The following is an 18,610-nucleotide window of genomic DNA, read 5'->3' as shown; positions in this document are numbered from 1 at the left end:
CAAACAATTTTCCACTACAGTGTTTTCTTGGTGAAAAAATGGCTTTTCCATAAAAAAAAATGGAATTGTTTGAGAAAGCTGTCATGTTTTGTTGAAAAGTTTTAGGTTTTCATGGGAAAAGTGAAAACTGCATTTTTTTTTTTAGTTTCAAACTGAAAAAGGTCAGTTGCTAAAAAAAATCCCCATCGAAAACCTGAAAAATTTCAAAGAAAATTTTAATGAACATTTTAGTTGAAATTTTCTCATGGGAATGATCATTTCCCAACCTGCTCTAATTACATGGCAAATTCCCCTTCAGCCTTCTTGCAGGAAAAAGCACGGGAGTACTTTATTAATTGACTCAACTTCATTCAAATTCCCCCTTGCCATTAAATTATTGAATGGACTTGCTTGGATCTGTTTAATAAGTCAATAAGAATGCACTTTTTAATACTGTTTAGAAAGCTGATGGATTGTAAATACCAGCTCTACAAAAAAAATCACATTGTTTTGTTTTATTACTATCAGTTACTGAGAAATCACAGGCATATAATTGTAATCCTAGGGATTGTCTTTAATTACTGTAACTTGGCTGGGGCTGGAGGGGAGCTGCATGGCACAGGAGTCTGGTAATGGGATTAAAGTATTTTGCATTATGGCAAAACTAAAACTAAACAGAAATAGACATGCAATAAAAAGCATGAGCTGGGGCATCAATCATAGACAGAATGCAGAGAAACAGACAGGAAAAATAAATCACTTAACACCTTCTAACAGGAAACTGTAATGTTTGTCTTTGCTCTGTATCAGTTACCCAGAGGAAGAGAATGGGTGCAAGTGAAATATCACAAGTAACACGATAAGTCGCCACTTGAGGAAGAGACTGTATTTTCTGTGCTTCTGCTGGAGCGAAGGGAAAGGCGCCTGATAAATACTCATACAACCATGGCATAGGGAAGTGGAAGAGATCATCTAAATCTCATCTAGTCCAACCCCTGAGGGCCAGTGCAGGCTTATTCTGTATACGGTATAGAGGGGGTGGATATAGGAGAGATATTTAGGTTTTGATTTTCACAATGGAGTTAAGAATCAGAGGGGTAGCTGTGTTAGTCTGGATCTGTAAAAAGCAACTAAGAGACCTGTGGCATCTTATAGACTAACAAATGTATTGGAGCATAAGCTTTCGTACGCATGCGTCTGATGAAGTGGGTATTCACCCACGAAAGCTCATGCGCCAATTTGTTAGTCTATAAGGTGCCACAGGACTCTTTGTTGCTTCTTGCAATGGAGTTAGACTGCTCTGAAAAGCTCAACCTTACCTCACAGGATATGGGGAAAATTTTGAGCAACTGTGTTCAATATCCTAAATGACCTGATTTACAGCTCATTCTAGGTGACCTTAGCAGTAGAAGTGCACTAAGAAGCCAGACAGTTCCTGTATCTAAACTCAGTTACTTAATTTTTAGAAGAGTTTGTTTCCCGCTCCCTAGAGTTGTTCCTCTACAATACTTCAGACTTGCTCATACTCTGCACTTGTTTTGTTTATGCCTATTTATTGGCTCATAATCAATAGCCCTGCGGTATTTTGGTAAGAAAGCCATATTGAAGCAGCAGTAACTAAGCAGCAATAGGGTATTCCTCCTGTTCATGGAGGAACACGTCTCTCTTTTCATACTGTGTCATCATCACCACCACCTGTGCTGGTGCCCTGTGACAGGGTGCTCCACTCACCGTTAGGACAGCACCTCCTCCTGGTCATTCTGGGGAATAGCTTGCAAGGTCAATGTCCCTTCCCATGGTTGCACACTGTCTCTCCACCCCTCTCTGGGTCTCCAGCCCCTTTCTTGCACCATGAGCTGATGCTGCCTCTCCGTGACTCGGCCCTCAGGCTAGGTCACCAAATGGTTTCCCCTTCCAGCACTGGAAAGTCTCTTCCCACAAAACAGGCTCCAGCATTCTTCCTATTCACTTCCCCGTAGTGCCACTCCCTCAGTGACTGGCAGGGGAACCCAGGCCTGCTTGCCTGCCTGCCCACTACTCCAGGCCAGCAGTCAAGGTCTGTTCCCTCCTGGACTTTACTGCCTTTCCCTGAGCCCTGTCCTACCTTCTCCTCTTTGGGTCTACCAGCCCAAACACACCTTCCTTCTCCCAGGGAGTAACTATCACCTTTCCCAGCTGTCCCTTTTTCCTGCCAATTTCCTGTCTTTAGAGTAATAGCCGAGCTCATTCCTCCTCAGTTGGGCTCCCTCATTCAATCAGGGGATTGCTTAGCCACCTGATTGCTCTCCGCTGTGGCCTGTTGAATTAATTAGCCCCATCCTCACTCTGCATTGACCCTTTCTGGGCCAGCGTGGGGTGATCACCTCATCACATAAAGCCATTTAGTTTAGATGGGTAAAATTTTCAAAAGTGCCTAAGTGATCTAGAAGCCTGAGTCCCACTGAGCATCAATCAAGTTTCATGAGTCACAGATTTTATGGCCAGAAGGGATGACTATGAACATCTAGTTTGACCACCAGCATCACACAGACCATAGAATTTCACCCAGTCGCTCCTACAGTGGAAGAATTATTCCACTCTCCTACATAAGTGAAACATTACAGAGCCCAACAGCTTTGGCTGAACTAAAGAAGTTCAGGTGGTTAACAGTTATTGATTTATGTTTCGAGAAAGATTCAATTCTTCTGGCTAAAGTCTAAGAGAAGTCTGGCAGCAACAAGCTGATCATGCAGCATTTTAGCCTGTCAAGGGACCTCTGTGACATGTGGATCAACTCATCCAATTGCACAATCCCCAAAAATGTATGGCTACAAACATCCAATCAAGAACCACCACAGGGCGACAGCTGACAAAACAAACTCCGCAACCAAAAGTTGCAAAGTAACGATTTATCTTTTCGATTGTCATTTTTTGGGGGTAAAAATACACTATTTCTTATTTCTTAAAAAAAGGGAAATTTCAAAGAAAACGAACTGTTTTCACTAAATCTATATATTGCAACCAAACAGCATTTCTGACAATATTTTTTTTAAATAAGAAACATTTGGTAAACCTTAATTGTAACCCTTTGTAAAGTGGTTTGTGTTTGTTCTTATCACTATTATTATTAGGCAAATTCCCCCTCAAGCTCTCCTGAAGGAATGGACACATGAGTCTATCATTAAAAGACCCAGCTTCATTAGTATCCTCCAACCCATTCAGTTATTTGACTGTATTTACCGGTATCTATTTTTAATAAGGAAATGTAAAGCACTTTTTAATACTGTTTACAAAGCTGTTACATAACAAATGCCAGTAATACCAAATTACATTGTATTGGTCTATTACCACCAATCGCTCTGTGCTCAGACATGTTGTAATCCTAGGTATTGTCCTTATTCACAGTCATTTGTAAATGGGATTGGGTGGCTTAGGGGACTAGTAATGGGATTAGTGTATTTTGCATATATACACTGAATAAAACTATACGTACAATAAAAAGCATGTTCCGCGGTACGGAGGAGTTGGTCACGAATACGAATGGACTTTATGCAGAAGAATTACGCTTCCAAAAACCTTGCTAATTGAAAACACTGAATTATTTGTCATTGTTCTGTATTAGTTGCTGTATCAATGATATTAGATTGTAAAATCTTTGGGGCAGGGACTGTGTATTATGCTGTTTCTATACAGCACCTAACACAATGGGACCCCATTCTCCATTGGCTCTTAGGCACTGCTATAATATCATCAGTCAATCATAAATAATGACAAAGCCAGACATTTCTGAGGAAGAAAGTAAATTCAAGTAAAATGGAACATGAAAAGGAAAAAAGTCCCAACTCCAGGCAGAGACTGCATTTTGTGTGCTTTCTGGAAAGAAGGTAAAAGTGCAATATAAAAATTCAGAGACCCATGCAATATGGACGTGAGAAAGCCATGTAATATCTCATCTAGTGAAACCCCAGGGGGCTGAGTAGGATGCTTTCCTGAGACACATTGTCCGGGTCCCCTGCCATGTTTTTGGACAATATATATTTAGTCTGATGTTTTCAAAGCCACGTAGGAGATAAAGACACAAGTACAGGGCAACTGTAAATTGTAAATTGGGTCCAGATGTGCAGCTCAGCGATACCCTGGTGAAGATCCTTACCAAAGACAGCCCAGGCCCAAGATCCAATGGGATTCTTTTGTCCATGAACAGGATGCTCATTTGCTAGATATCTTCCATGCAGCCTCACACTGTTGCAATCCCTATTGCTTACAGCAGTTTAGTGAAGAGATCTTGCAGAGTCCCTGACATATATCAATGAGGGGTTGGTTCATATTAATGCTGCAGCGTGGTGTTTGAGAGACTACGTGCTGCTAAAGTTGATCTTTACATGATTTTCCTTTCTCTGTTCACCCACTAGCGCACTGAAGGCTGTGACAGGACCCTGGCCAAATCCCCAAACCCTCCCACTTGTGCCCTATGGAAGGGCAGAGGCTGGCACAATGCTATTAACTATTCATAGACCTTTATATCAGCTTCCATCTTGGGGTTCTTGTAGGGACCTGTAATCTGCCCTGGAGCTGTGAAAAGCAAACAGGATTTTTAAAAAAAGGTTTTAAACAACAGCAAGTTGTACGTCAGAAGTTAAAGACCATAGGGGCTGAGTTCCACAGCTGCACTCTTCTTGCAGGGACATGAAAGTGTTAAAAGGCAGAGTTCAGATAGTGCGTCACCAGGGGCAGGGAAAACCAGCACAGCGAGCACCATGGCTGAGTTCACCAGAGGAGTTTAATCCAAAGGCCTCTCTCCAACATTATAAATTTGGGGAAGGCACCTGGGGAGAAGAATATCTTAACTTTGTCTTGAAACATTATTGTAAAACCTTCACTTCAGGTATGGTCTCTTGGTGGGATTAGGGATTTATCCCTGGCTTGTCTATCCGTGTCTGTGACATGCCACAGAGGACAGGACAAGAGGCAGTGGGTTCAAACTACAGCACGGCAGATTTAGATGAAATCTCAGGAAAACTTCCAACAGTAGGGCAATGGAATAGCTGCTTCAGGAGATTGTGAAAGCTTCTTCCCTGGAGGTTCCCAAAAGGAGGCTGGATAGTCATCTTCCTTTGAGGGTTTAGACAGAACAAATTCTGCACTTTGTATTCCTGGGGGAATTCTGTGCCAAAAAACCCGCAAAATTCTATTTTATTTTTCAAAATAATGCAATATAATCACACCAGGTTCAATTACTTTGGTAATTTATTTAAGCTACAATACAGAAAAAAAAAGTCACAATAACTATTCAGAATTTCGTAAACACATGAAAGTTAAGTTACAAATGCTTGGTAAACAATACCGTCCACTCCAGTTATAATCCTGGCTAGCTACTTTGGGAAGTGCTTGGTTCTGACTCTCCGGACGGTTTTTGGACTGACTGACAAACGTTTATTTGCCCTCAAATTCTTTTTTTTCAGATGGATAAATAAAATAGCTCCTGAGCTGTAATCTAACCCCATGGTGACACAAGAAAAAGGGCGAGAGCTCATAGATCTCCCTTGCTGACCGTCATTTATAAAAGGGCAGCCAGCACGTCCCTCGGCCTGAGACGCTTCCTGCAGCCCCCATTGGCCTGGAGCGGCGAATCGCAGCCAGTGGGACCGCGATCGGCTGGACCTGCAGACGCGGCAGGTAAACAAACTGGCCCGGCCCGCCAGGGGCTTTCCCTGAACAAGCGGCAGCCCTAGTTTGAGAACCGCTGCTTTACACCACTCTGGCAACGTAAAGGAACCTTAAAACGTTTCCACCTGCTTTATGCTCCTGGGAGAATGGGCTAATAATAGGAACCTTAACAACTACACAGGCAGGCTGCTGCATTTCTGCTCTGCCTCAAGGGACAGAGCCTGCCTCACGCCTATCTGCAAACAAACCAAAGCCCTACCCCTCCATACCAGTGAGAGGGACAGAGTCTCTCTCCCTTGTTCCCATGTGAGCCCATTCGCCTGGCGGGGATTAACATCTTCCCACGCATCCAAGCACCCACACCCCAGCCCCCCCATTCCCACAGTGATTTAAGTCTCTGCCAGCTGCTCCAGAGACTCAGATAGACATGCCCTGGCTGCCGGATTTCTTTGCTTCCCCATTTTTCTGTGAGGGAGCAAAGAAATATGCAGACAATATGAATTCTGCGCCAACGCAGTGGGGCAGAATTTCTCCAGGAGTAATCTTGGCAGGAGGTTGGACTAGATGACCCTTGTGATCCCTTCTAACTCTATGATTCTACGAGAAATCATAGAGTTATTGGGTTATTGTAGTGGTACCTTTTGGCCTGGGTTGTGGTGAAGTATCCTGTAATATGCATTAGTTATTTGGTTTCCAGGGTCACTCCTATCTGATGTGCAACAAACATGCTAGGGCAGTTCATCAAGTCTCACCTTGCGGCATGGGGGACTGAGGACCCTTCAGCGAGTGTTTCTAGCTAAAAAGTCCATTAAATAGGCTAAATGTTATTGTTCAGCCTTTGGAAGTACCACAGATCCTCAGGAAGCTTTCCCCATCCTCCCCTTTCTGCAAGCATCCATGCAGTACGGCCTTGGACTGAGACTCACCACACCTGAGTTCTGTTCTCAAGCCTGCCATTGACCTTCCCTTTGACCCTGAGCAAATCACATCACTGCTCTGTGCCTCATTTGTAAAACAAGGATAATGACATTAGTGTTCCGGTCCAAAGTGCTTGGAGCTGTATAAAGTAAAGCACTAGACAAAAAATTTAAATTATTGATTATTATATAGCAAATTTCCCTTTAGCCTTCTCCTGTGAGCAGAAATGAGATCTTTTATCAATAACTTTAAATGTGTTCAAAATCACCCCTGCAGTTAAATGATTGAATATACTTGCTTGCATCCCTTATTACAAAGTAGATGTGATGCAAATTTCACTTCTGATTACAAAGCTTTTGGATTGCAAGAGTCAGCTATACTGCATCATACTACATTTTTTTATTACTAACAATTACTGCAACCCCATAGACATATGGTATAATCCTGGGGATTGTCCTTAAATACGGTAACTTGTAAGGGGGAATTGCATGGCTTGGGGGACTGGTAATGGAATTAGAGCATCTTGCATTATGGAAACACTAAAGCTGAACAGAAATGTATGTGCAATGAAAAGCATTTACTACGGTATCAGTCCACAATGGAAAGGGACAGAATGTAGGAGTTGTGGCAGAGCTCTGACCTTGCCCCCGTGGGTCCTGCGCTTCCAGGCAGTTTATGCCAGCCTCAGTGGCTCACTGTGACCCTCCACGTAGCCCTTCTCTCTCTAGGGCCAGGGTTACAGTCTACTGAGCCCTTTTCATCATAGGCTGCAAGGAGGTTGGTGAGAGAACTCCCACAGTCTCTGTTCAGCCTCCTGTCCTGACAGGGACCTGACTTCCCCTCCCAGATGTTCCTGTAGTGGTGGGTTGGGGGGAACCCGGGCCCGCCCTCTACTCTGGGTTCCAGCCCAGGGACCCTAATGGTAGCAGCTGTTGGCAGCCAACCTTTCACTGCCAGAGTTGCTACATTTCCCTGGGCCACTTCCCCACAGCTCTCCTGCTTCTCCCTTCTTCACCCTTACCTTAGGGCTCCTTTAACGATGGTTTGAGGGTGTCTTCAGTAACCAACCCTTCAGCCGCACTTCCTCTCCTCTGGCTCCCTGGCTCTCCTCTGCCTGACTGGAGTGAGCCCTTTTTATAGTATTAGCAGGGCCTTAATTAGAGTCAGGTGGTCACATTAACTGAATGGCCTCACCTGACTCCTTACAGGTTAATTAGAGTCAGGTGTTCTCATTAGCTTAATGGCCTCACCTGACTCGTTACAGGTTAATTAGAGTCAGATGTTCTCGTTAGCCTGGAGCAGCCCCTGCTCTGGTCAGTCAGGGAACAGAAAACTGTTAATCCAGTGGCCAGTATATCTGCCTTCTGCTATTCTGCTGTACCCAACTGGCCTGGGTCTATCACAGAGTCTAATGGCAGAAAATCACTAACTCCTGCTAATTGGAAACATATATTCGTCATTGCTCTGTATCAATTAATTTATACGTTGCAGAGGAAGAGTTTGTGAGGACACAAGGTGAGGGTCAGTGTTGAATCAGGTCCATGGTGTGAAGTCCTGTAACAGCCTATTCAATAATTGTTACTGAGGACACCTCTGCCTGATGTACAATAGTATTCTTACATCTACGAAAAGAGCACTCATTCCGTATACATCTTCCATAGTGTCACCATGTGGAGGCATCCCTCTTTGAGCTCCAAGTTCTCTTTTGTTTAGCTATCAGCTCAGCTTTTGCAATATAGCTCAGCTACTCAACACTCGACCACCATCTTGGGATTGAGGAACCTAGGCTATACAACTCATTGGGCATGCCAGAGATGAGCCTGGGCCTTTGTCTCCCACTACCAGGTCCCCAAGGAAGGGTGTGAGTATGCTAGTTTAAGTAGTTTTTGTAAAGGGATGGTGCCACCAGGGTCTATAGAACTGTGCTATTTCTTTGTGGCTCTGGTAACTCTTTCCTTTTATTATAATAAAAATCACTAAAGCCTGACTTTGTACTCTGCGTGCATGTCCTTGCCACACACACTGACAGTCCGTACAAAACACTGAATTTCTACATTCTCTAATTCTGTACCAGTTGCAACTTGGGATTCCTTTAGAGACCTGTTACCTGCCTGGCAGTTGTGAAAAGCAAACAGGATTAAAATAAAGGTTTAAAACAATAGCAAGATGTATGCCTAAGGGTAAAGGCCGTAGGGCTGAGTTCCACCGTTGCTCTCAGCTTGCAGGCACAAGAAAGCATTAAAAAGCTGAATGATGCAATTTTTAACACTGTTTACAAACCTGTTGGATTGCAAATGCCAGCTCTATTGCATCACCTTGTATTTTTTATTACTAACAATTACTTCAACCCCATAGACACACTGTGTAATCCTGGGGATTGTCTTTAAGGACAATAATTTGTAAGAGGAGATTGCAGGCTCCGGGGACTAGTAATGGAATTAGAGCGTCTTGCGTTCTGGAGACATTAAAAATGAATAGCAATATAAGTGCAATAAAAAGTACCTGCTGGGGTATTAATCCTGAATGAAAGGGCTGAATGCAGGAGACTACACAGGAGAAAATCACTAACACCTGGTAACTGAAACATTAATATTTGTCTTTCTGCTGTATCAATTGCTTTACACATCACAGAGGAAGAGTTTACACGAGGACATAAGGTGAAGGTCAATGGTGAATTTGGTCCATGGTGTGAAGCCCTATAAATAATCTTTATTGAGCACACCTCTGCCTGAGATACAACAGTATGCATACTGAGTACTCGTGCCATATACTAGTTCTTTGCAGTGTCTACACAGGTGCAGAGCAACTGTAAATCGGGTCCAAATGTGCAGCTCCCCAATACCCTTGTGAAGATCCTTACCAGAAGCAGCTCTGCCTGAGGTCCAGTGGGATTCTTTTGTCAATGAATGGCATGCTCATTCAGTAGATACCTTCCATTCAGTGTCTCAATCCCTACTGCTAATGCCAGGTTAGTGAGGATACCTTGCAGAGTTTCTGACAATGCAATGAGGGGTTGATCCACACTAATGCTGCAGCACGGGGTATGATAGTCTACATGCAGCTGATGATGATCTTTATGTGACCTTCCTTTTTCCCTTCACCCACACACTTACAGCCCTGAAGGTTGACACAGGACCATGACCTAATCTCAGACCCTTCCCACTGTACAGGTTCCCACTTGTGAGCTGTGGAAGGGTAGAGGCTGGCCTAGTGCTCTTAACTAGTCACTGAACTCTGTATCAGCTGCAACAGCTTGGGAGTCTTTAAGGGATCTGTTTCAGAGTAGCAGCCGTGTTAGTCTGTATCCGCAAAAAGAACAGGAGTACTTGTGACACCTTAAAGACTAACACATTTATTTTAGCATGAGCTTTCGTGAGCTACAGCCCACTTCTCCTGAGCTGTAGCTCACGAAAGCTCATGCTAAAATAAATTTGTTAGTCTTTAAGGTGCCACAAGTACTCCTGTTCTTTTTAAGGGATCTGTAACCAGCCCTTTAGTTGTGAAGAGCAAATGGGAGTAAAACGGTTTAAGACAAGGGCAAGGTGTACACCTGAAGGTAAACACCATAGGGACAAGTTCCATAGCTGCTCTCAGGTTGCAGAGAGGTGAATGTGTTAAAAAGCAGAGTGATGCAATTTTAATACTGTTTACAAAGGTATTGGATTAGAAATGACAGCTATCTTGCATCACACTGTATTTTTTATTACTAACAGTTACTGCAACCCCTAAGGATTGTCCTTAAGAACTGTAACTTGTAATGGGGGATTGCAAGGTTCCAAGGACTGGTCATGGAATTAGAGCATCTTGCATTACAGAAAAACTAAAATTGAATAGAAATAAAAAGTATGTGCTGGGGGGTGTGTGAATGCTGGATGAAAGGGGACTGAATGCAGGAAACTAGTCAGGAAAAAAAATCACTAACAGCTGCTAATTGGAAACATTAATATTTGTCTATACTCTGTGTTAATTACTTTATATATTGCAGAGGAAGAGTTTATAAGATGACACAAGGTGAAGTCAGTGGTGAATCAGGTCCATGCTGTGAAGCCCTAGTAACTAATCTATATTGAGGACACCTCCGCCTGATGTACAAGGGTGTACTTAGTTCCGCAAAAAGAGTACTCATGCCATATATATCTTCCATGCGGTCTCTACATAGGTTCAGGGAAACTGTAAATTGGGTCCAAATGTGCAGCTCAGCAATACCCTCGTGAAGATCCTTACCAGAGACATCTCTGCCTGAGATCCAACAGGGTTCTTTAGTCCATGAACAGGATGCTCATTCGGTGTATATCTTACATGCAGTGTCTGACACTGTCACAATCCCTTCTGCTAACAGGACTTAATGAAGACACCTTGGAGAGTTTCTGACATATCAGCAATGGGTTGATTCACACTAATGCTGCAGCATGATCTGTATGTGACTTTCTCTCTTCACCCACACACTTAGAGCACCTAAGTCTGTAACAGGACTCCAACCTAATCGCAGAACCCTTCCCCTGTGCATGTGCTTGTCAGCTCTGGAAGGGCTGAGGTTGGCACAGCGCTATTAACTGTTCACAGAACTCTGCATCAGCTGCAGCTTGGGATTCCTTTAGGGACCCGTAACCAGCCCTGCGGTTGGGAAAAGCAAACAGGATTTTTAAAAAAAAGGTTTTAAACAACAGCAAGATGCATGTCTAAAGTTAAAGACTGTAGGGGCTGAATTCCACAGCTACACTCAGCTTGCAGGTATACAAACGCGTTAAAAGGCAGAGTGATGCAATGAATACTATTTACAGAAGTTTTGGAGGGCAAATGCCAGCTATATTGCATCACTTTGTATTTTTTATTACTAACATTGGCTGCAAGCCTATAAACACTAGTGTAAACCTAAGGATTGTTGTTAAATACAGTAATATGTTAAAGAGGACTGCATGGCTCAGGGGACTGGTCATGGAATTACAGCATTGTGCAGTATGGAAACAAAAACTGAATAGAAATAAAAGTGCAATAAAAAGTACCTGCTGAGGTATAAATCCTGAATGGAAAGGACTGAATGTAGGAGGCTAGACAGGAGAAAATAACTAATACTTGCTAATTGGAAACATTAATATATGCCTGCTCTGTCTCAGTTTATTGATACATTGCAGAGGAAGACTTTATATGGTGCCACAAGGTAAAGGTCAGGGTTTGAATCTGGTCTGTGGTGTGAAGCTCTGTAACATCCTAGTAAATAATCATTATTGAGGACACCTGTTTGATGTACTGTAGTATGCATACTCCTGTAAAAAGAGTACTTGTTCCGTATATATCTTCCATGCAGTGTCTACACAGGTGCAGGGAAATTAAATCAGGTCCAAAGGCTGGCATGGCACTAATAACTATTCACACAACTCTGTATCAGATAGAGTCTGGGATTCCTTTAGGGACCTGTAACCAGCCCTGTGGTTGTGAAAAGGAAATGGGATTTAAAAGAAGGTTTTAAACACCAACAAGCTGTACGTCTGAGGGGAAATACGGTAGGGCTGCATTCCATAGCTGCTTGCAGGGATATACAAGTGTTAAAAAGCAGAGTGATGCAATTATTAACACTGGTTTACAAAGCTTTCGATTGCAAATACCATTTATGTTGCATCACATTGTATTTTTTTTTATTACTAATCATTACTGCAACCCCATGGACACAAAGGGAATGTCTACACAGGGCTAAAAGACCTATGTCACAGTTGTGGCTGGCCTACCTCAGCTGACTCAGGCTTGCGGGGTATGGGCTGCAGGGCTAAAAATCACTGCATAGACATTTGGGCTTCAGCTGAACCCTGAGCTTTGGAATCCTCCTCCTTTGCATGGTCCCAGATCTCGGGCTCCAAGCCAAGTCTGAGCACTTACCCAGTGATTTTTCAGCCCCAAAGCCCAAGTCCCACAAATCTGAGTCCGCTGCAGGTTTTGTATCCCTCTGTAGACACAGCCATTGTGTAATCCTATAGATAGTTCTTAAGTACAGTAACTTGTAACTGAGAGATGCAGGGCTCAGGGGACTGGGAATGGAATTAGAGCATCTTACAACTATGGAAAAACTAAAACTGTATTGGATTTATATATCTATTCAAAAGTACATGCTGGGGGATGAATGAAACAGGACTGAATGCAGAAGACTAGAGAGAAGAAAATAACACCTGCTAATTGGAAACATTAATGTCGGTCTTTGCTCTATATTAATTATTTATATATTGCAGAGGAAGAGTTTATACGATGACACAAGGTACAGGTCAGTGGTGAATCAGATCCCTGATGTGAAGCCCTAGTAACTAATCGATGTTGAGAACACTCATGAGAATACACGAGTATTCTTACTTCCTCAGACAGAGCACCCAAGTCTGTAACAGGACTCTAACCTAATCGCAGAACCCTTCCCCTGTACATGTGCTTGCCAGCTCTGGAAGGGCTGAGGTTGGCACAGCACTATTAACTGTTCACAGAACTCTGCATCAGCTGCAGCTTGGGATTTCTTTAGGGACCTGTAACCAGCCCTGGATTTGAACAAAGCAAATGGGATAAAAATAAGGTTTAAAACAATAACAAGCTGTACATCTATAATTAAAAACAGTAGGGCTGAATTCCCCAGCTGATCTCAGCTTGCTGGGCTATGAAAGTGTTAAAAGGTAGAGTGATGCAATCTTTAATACTGTCTATTAAGCCATTGCAATACAAATGACAGCTATATTATTATTATTACTAATTACTGCAGCCCCATAGACACAGAGCATAATCCTAATTATTGTTTTTAAGTACAGTAACTTGTAATTTGGGATTGCATGGTTTAGAGGACTGGTTAGAACATCTCACAATATGAAAAAAAAATAAAAAATGAATAGAAATATAGGTGCAATAAAAAGTACATGCTAGGGTATGAATCCTGAATGAAACAGGACTGAAATCAGGAGCCTAGACAGGAGGAAACCACTGGAAACATAAGTCTTTGCTCTGTATTAATTATTTTATATATTGCAGTGGAAGAATGTATATGATGACACAAGACGGTCAGTGGTGAATCAGGTCCTAGTAAATAATCTTTATGGAGGACACCTCTGCCTCATGTATAAGATGTGACAAAGTTCCTCCTCTACCTTGGTGGGTCCTGCGCTTATTGGTGGATTTTGCTAGCCTCAGAGATCTTCCTGTGTTGGATCAGGAGTTGGGAGGTTTTGGGGGGAACCCAGGCCCGCCCTCTACCCCGGGTTCTAGCCCAGGGCCCTGTGGACTGCAGCTGTCTATAGTACCTCCTGTAACAGCTGCATGACAGCTACAACTTCCTGGACTACTTCCCCATGGCCTCCTCCCAACACCTTCTGTATCCTCACCACAGGACCTTCCTCCTGATGTCTGTTAATGCTTGTCCTCCTCAGTCCTCCAACAGCACAGCACAGCACTTAGCTCCTTGTGCCTCTTGCTCCCAGCTCCTCACACGCACACCACAAACTGAAGTGAGCTCCTTTTTAAACCCAGGTGCCCTGATTAGCCTGCCTTAATTGATTCTAGCAACTTCTTGATCGGCCGCAGGTGCTCTAATCAGCCTGTCTCCCTTAATTGTTTCCAGAAAATTCCCGATTGTTCTGGAACCTTCCCTGTTACCTTACCCAGGGAAAGGGGACCTACTTAACCTGGGGCTAATATATGTGCCTTCTATCAGTCTCCTGTAGCCATCTGGCCTGATCCTGTCACAAAGAGTATTCTTATTTCCACAAAAAGAGAACTCCTTCCACATATATCTTCTATGCAATATATACAGGTCCCAGGTAATTGTAAATCAGGGCCAAACGTGCAGATCAGTAAAACTCCTACGAAGGTTCTTACCAGAGACTGTTCTACCTGAGATCCAGCAGGATTTTTTAGTCTACAAACAGGTTGTTCATTCGGTAGATATCTCACGCTGCCACAATCCCTACTGCTTACACCGGTTTAGTGAAGACACACTGTATGTTTCTGACACACTGCATGTCAATGAGAGGTTGATTCATATTAATTCATATTAATGCTGCAGCAGGAGGTATGATCATCTATGTGCTGCTGAAGTTGATCTTCACATGACTCTCCTTTCTCTCTTCACCCACACACTAGAGCACTGAAGTTGGTGACAGACTCTCACCTAATCTCAGGACCCTCCCACTGTGCACGTACCCAACTTGGGAGCTCTGGAAGGGGTGAGGCTGGCATGGTGATATGAGCTATTCACGGAACGCTGTACCTGCTGCAGCTTGGGATTCCTTTAGGGCCCCGTAACCTGCTCAATAGTTGTGAAAAGGAAATGGGATTAAAAAGGTATAAAAGAACAGAAAGCAGTACATCTAAAGGTAAATACCATTGGGCTGCGAACCATGGTTGGTCTCAGGTTTCAGGCCCAAGAAAGCGTTAAAAGGCAGAGTGATGCAATTTTTCAACACTGTTTACAAAGCTTCTGGAAAGAGTTAAAAGGCCGAGTTCAGATTCTGGGCAATCAGGATCCGCTGACTGTGCACGGAAACCTAGGGAAGAGCAACGCATTGTATGTGCAGATTCGGAGTGAGCATCATGACTGACTTCACCGGAGGCGACGTTTACCAGGCAGAATTTGACCCAAAGGCCTTTCTGGAATATTTTAAGTTTGGGGACACCTGGAGAGATGACTTTCTTATCTTCATCCTGAAACAATACTGTAAAACCTTCACTTCAGGTATGGCCCGGAGGTGGGATTTGGGACTCATCCCTGGCTTGTCTATCCCTGTCTGTGACATCAGAAACCAGGTTATTATCATGGCTGCTTTTGGCCTGGGTTGTGGTGAAGTATCCTGTAATATGCATTAGTTATTTGGTTTCCAGGGTCACTCCTATCTGATGTGCAACAAACATTCTAGGGCAGTTCATCAAGTCTCACCTTGCGGCACAGGGGGGCTGAGGATCTTCAGCGAGTGTTTCTAACTAAAAAGACCATTAAATAGGCTAAATGTTATTGTTCAGCCTTTGGAAGTACCACAGGTCCTCAGGAAGCTTTCTCCATCCTCCTCTTTCTGCAAGCATCCATGCAGTATGGCCTTGGACTGAGACTCACCACACCTGAGTTCTGTTCTCAAGCCTGCCATTGACCTTCCCTTTGACCCTGGGCAACTCATATCACTGCTTTGTGCCTCATTTGTAAAACAGGGATAACAACATTAGTGTTCCGGTCCAAAGTGCTTGGAGCTGTATGAATGTAAAGCACTAGACAGAAAAGTTAGTTATTATTAATTATTATCTAGCACATTTCCCCATAGCCTTCTCCTGGGAGTAGAAATGAGGTTCTTTACGAAGAGCTCCAACTCTGTTCAAAAATCACCCCTGCAGTTAAATTATTAAATATACTTGCTTGCATCCCTTATTACGGAGTAGATGTGATGCAAATTTTAATACCGTTTACAAAGCTGTTGGATTGCAAATGCCAGCTATAATGCATCACATTGTACATTTTCTATTTCTAACAATTACTGCGGCCCCAGAGACACATGGTGTAAGCCTGGGGATTGTCTTTAAGTACAAAGCAACTTCTAAGTTTGGTATTGCACAGCTCTGGGGACTGGTAATAGAATTAGAGCATCTTGCATTACAGAAAAACTAAAACTGAATAGAAATGTAAGTGCAATAAAAAGCACATACTAAGTATCAAACCAGAATGAAATGGAACTGAATGCAGGAGACTAGACAGAAGAAAATTACTAACACTTGCTAATTGGAAACATTAATATGTCTTTGCTCTGTATCAATTAATTTATATGTTGCAGAGGAAGAGTTTATGTGATGACACAAGGTGAGAGTCAGTGGTGAATCAGGTCCATGGTGTGAAGTCCTATAACAGCCTAGTCAATAATTCTTATTGAGGACACCTCTGCCTAATGTACAATGGTATTCTTACACCTACAAAAAGAGCACTCATTCTGTATACATCTTCCATGCAGCGTCAATATTGTCATCTTCTTTACTGCTGTCTGGATTAGTTTAGATTTGCAGGAGAGTATATGAAGTTAATTTGCATGTCAAGAAGCATTGAGGACTTGCAGTCAAAACTTGGTAACGCTGAAATCACTAGGCGTTTGGCCATTACCTTCAATGGAGGCAAAATTTAGCTCTAGATGTAGTAAAACTAAATCAACTAAGTATAATTGAGATGAAGTTGCATTTAGTCTGGTTAAGGTGCAATGAGCTCCAGGAATTCTGTATTCTGAACCAGGTGTGGTGAAAGGGGACACCCTGATTGATATTGGCAGTGGCCCCAATATCCACCAGCTCCTCTCCGCCTGCGAGTCCTTTAAGGAGATCATCGCTTCAGACTATACATACCGGAACCACCAGGAACTGGAGAAATGGCTGAAGAATGAGCCAGGAGCATTTGACTGGACTCCAGTGGTGGAATACGTGTGTGAGCTAGAGGGAAACAGGTACGGGGCTGGAAAAAACAGATTTCCTAAATCCCTTGTGTATTGCTTAGTCTGTCTATGCAGCATCATCTACTTATACTGATCAGCAATATAATCAGTGGTGAATACAGGCAGAATTGTTGGGGAGAAAATAGAAAGCCAGAGGAATGTGGTTTTCAGTCATGATAGAGTCTGTATAGGGTCCCCTGTGGGTCTCAGTATCAGAGACCTTGGAGAGAGCTATCAGCTGGTAAAGTGTTGCTGAAGTAAATTCACCTGTTTTCTGATTTTCTTACAAAACCACAATTCAATCAGGGGGCCCACTGAAAAAGTAGCCAGAGTTCATGACCCTGTTAGCAAATTGGAATGAGTTCTGAGCAAAATGTGGTGGCTTTCCGGCATATCTTAAAACTGACCCAGGGAAAAGGGAACTAAAGATAAAGTTAACACAAGGTCCTACAAATAGACATCAGCTAGCAAACAATGTTTTCCTCCTAATATTCACACCTATATCATAGAAAGACACTGAAATTGCAGATAACCCTTTGGAGTTCATCTTGTATTGTATATGTGTATGTCTCTGTAGGGAGAAGGCGGCTGAGAAAGAGGCAAAATTAAGGAAAACCATCAAACAAGTTCTAAAATGTGATGTCCACCAAAGCAACCCCATGGATCCAATTGTCCTGCCTCCAGCTGACTGCCTCATTTCATCACTGTGCTTGGAAGCTGCTTGTAAAGATCTGAACACTTACCACAATGCTCTGAAGAACATCAACGCTCTGTTAAAGCCAGGAGGGCACTTGGTGCTGAGTGGAGATTTGGGCTGCAGTTTCTTCATGGTTGGCCCCAAAAGGTTCTCGTGTTTGGTCCTCGGAGAGGAATTTCTGAGGGAAGTCCTCAGTGACACTGGCTTCATCATTCAGGAGTTTGAGGTTCTCTTCAGGGGTGATGATATCATCGATGACAGCTCTGATTTCTCTGGGATGTACTTCATTCTCGCTCGCAAAGAGGAAGCAATATAAATCCTTTGGGGAGTACAGGTAAAGGAAATCCTCCCCGAAGGAACAGAGCTAATATTACTAATAAACATAACAATGAAATCAATGCAGTATTTTCTCCATCAATGTTAAATACATTAACCCTTTGTTGTGAAATACACAATGCCCATGACAAATGAAGGAGAATATAAGCAGCTAAATTGCTGCTGCAGGATGCACTTAACTGAGGAAATGCTTCCCTGCAGGATGAGTTCCGACAGACAATTTTGGTTGCTATTTTTTTTAATTTATTGCAATTTTTGAACAATTTTTACCCAAGTTCTGCTTTGGTTCTTGATATTTGCCAAAGAAAAGCTCCAATGAGCTACATAGTGAGAGGAATGGTTTTGTTTCTGTAAACATACTTAGCTCCTCATATTAGTTTGATGGGTGCTCTTCTTGTGTTAGTGAAATGTCATGTTACTCCTTGAAATCTTCTGTTTTACGTTATGAAAAATGTGTATTTTTTGTGTGAAAAAACTGGCGTCATTAAATATTGCCAGTGAGGATACTGAGGTGGATTTGCTCTATTCGAACCCTATCCAATGTGCCTGGCTTTCCATTGCTTTAATGAACATGGGCTCATGGGCTCTAATCTTAATTTCTTGTCCCCTAGTTCAGGTT

General features: G+C 42.9%; 1 protein-coding gene across 1 annotated transcript; it reads left to right on the top strand.

The window, feature by feature from the left end:
- The first annotated feature begins 14,917 nt into the window (after positions 1 to 14,917).
- On the top strand, positions 14,918 to 18,497 carry LOC123354658 (nicotinamide N-methyltransferase-like). Its single transcript, XM_044996780.1, has 3 exons — positions 14,918 to 15,235; positions 16,763 to 16,970; positions 17,536 to 18,497. The coding sequence occupies exons 1-3, from the start codon at positions 15,070 to 15,072 to the stop codon at positions 17,969 to 17,971; spliced, it is 810 nt and encodes a 269-aa protein (XP_044852715.1). The 5' UTR covers positions 14,918 to 15,069; the 3' UTR covers positions 17,972 to 18,497.
- Positions 18,498 to 18,610: the final 113 nt, after the last annotated feature.

The sequence above is a fragment of the Mauremys mutica genome, chromosome 22, assembly GCF_020497125.1.
Source record: "Mauremys mutica isolate MM-2020 ecotype Southern chromosome 22, ASM2049712v1, whole genome shotgun sequence".
In the NCBI taxonomy this organism is placed as follows: Eukaryota; Metazoa; Chordata; order Testudines; family Geoemydidae; genus Mauremys; species Mauremys mutica.
This window is presented reverse-complemented; position numbering and strand designations above follow the sequence as displayed.

Excerpts from the sequence above, each read along its gene's own strand:
- LOC123354658 (XM_044996780.1), top strand. The coding sequence starts at position 15,070 with ATGTGCAGATTCGGAGTGAGCATCATGACTGACTTCACCGGAGGCGAC. Across the intron at positions 15,236-16,762 it reads CTGTAAAACCTTCACTTCAG|GTGTGGTGAAAGGGGACACC; the intron begins GTATGGCCCGGA and ends ATTCTGAACCAG. Across the intron at positions 16,971-17,535 it reads TGTGAGCTAGAGGGAAACAG|GGAGAAGGCGGCTGAGAAAG; the intron begins GTACGGGGCTGG and ends ATGTCTCTGTAG.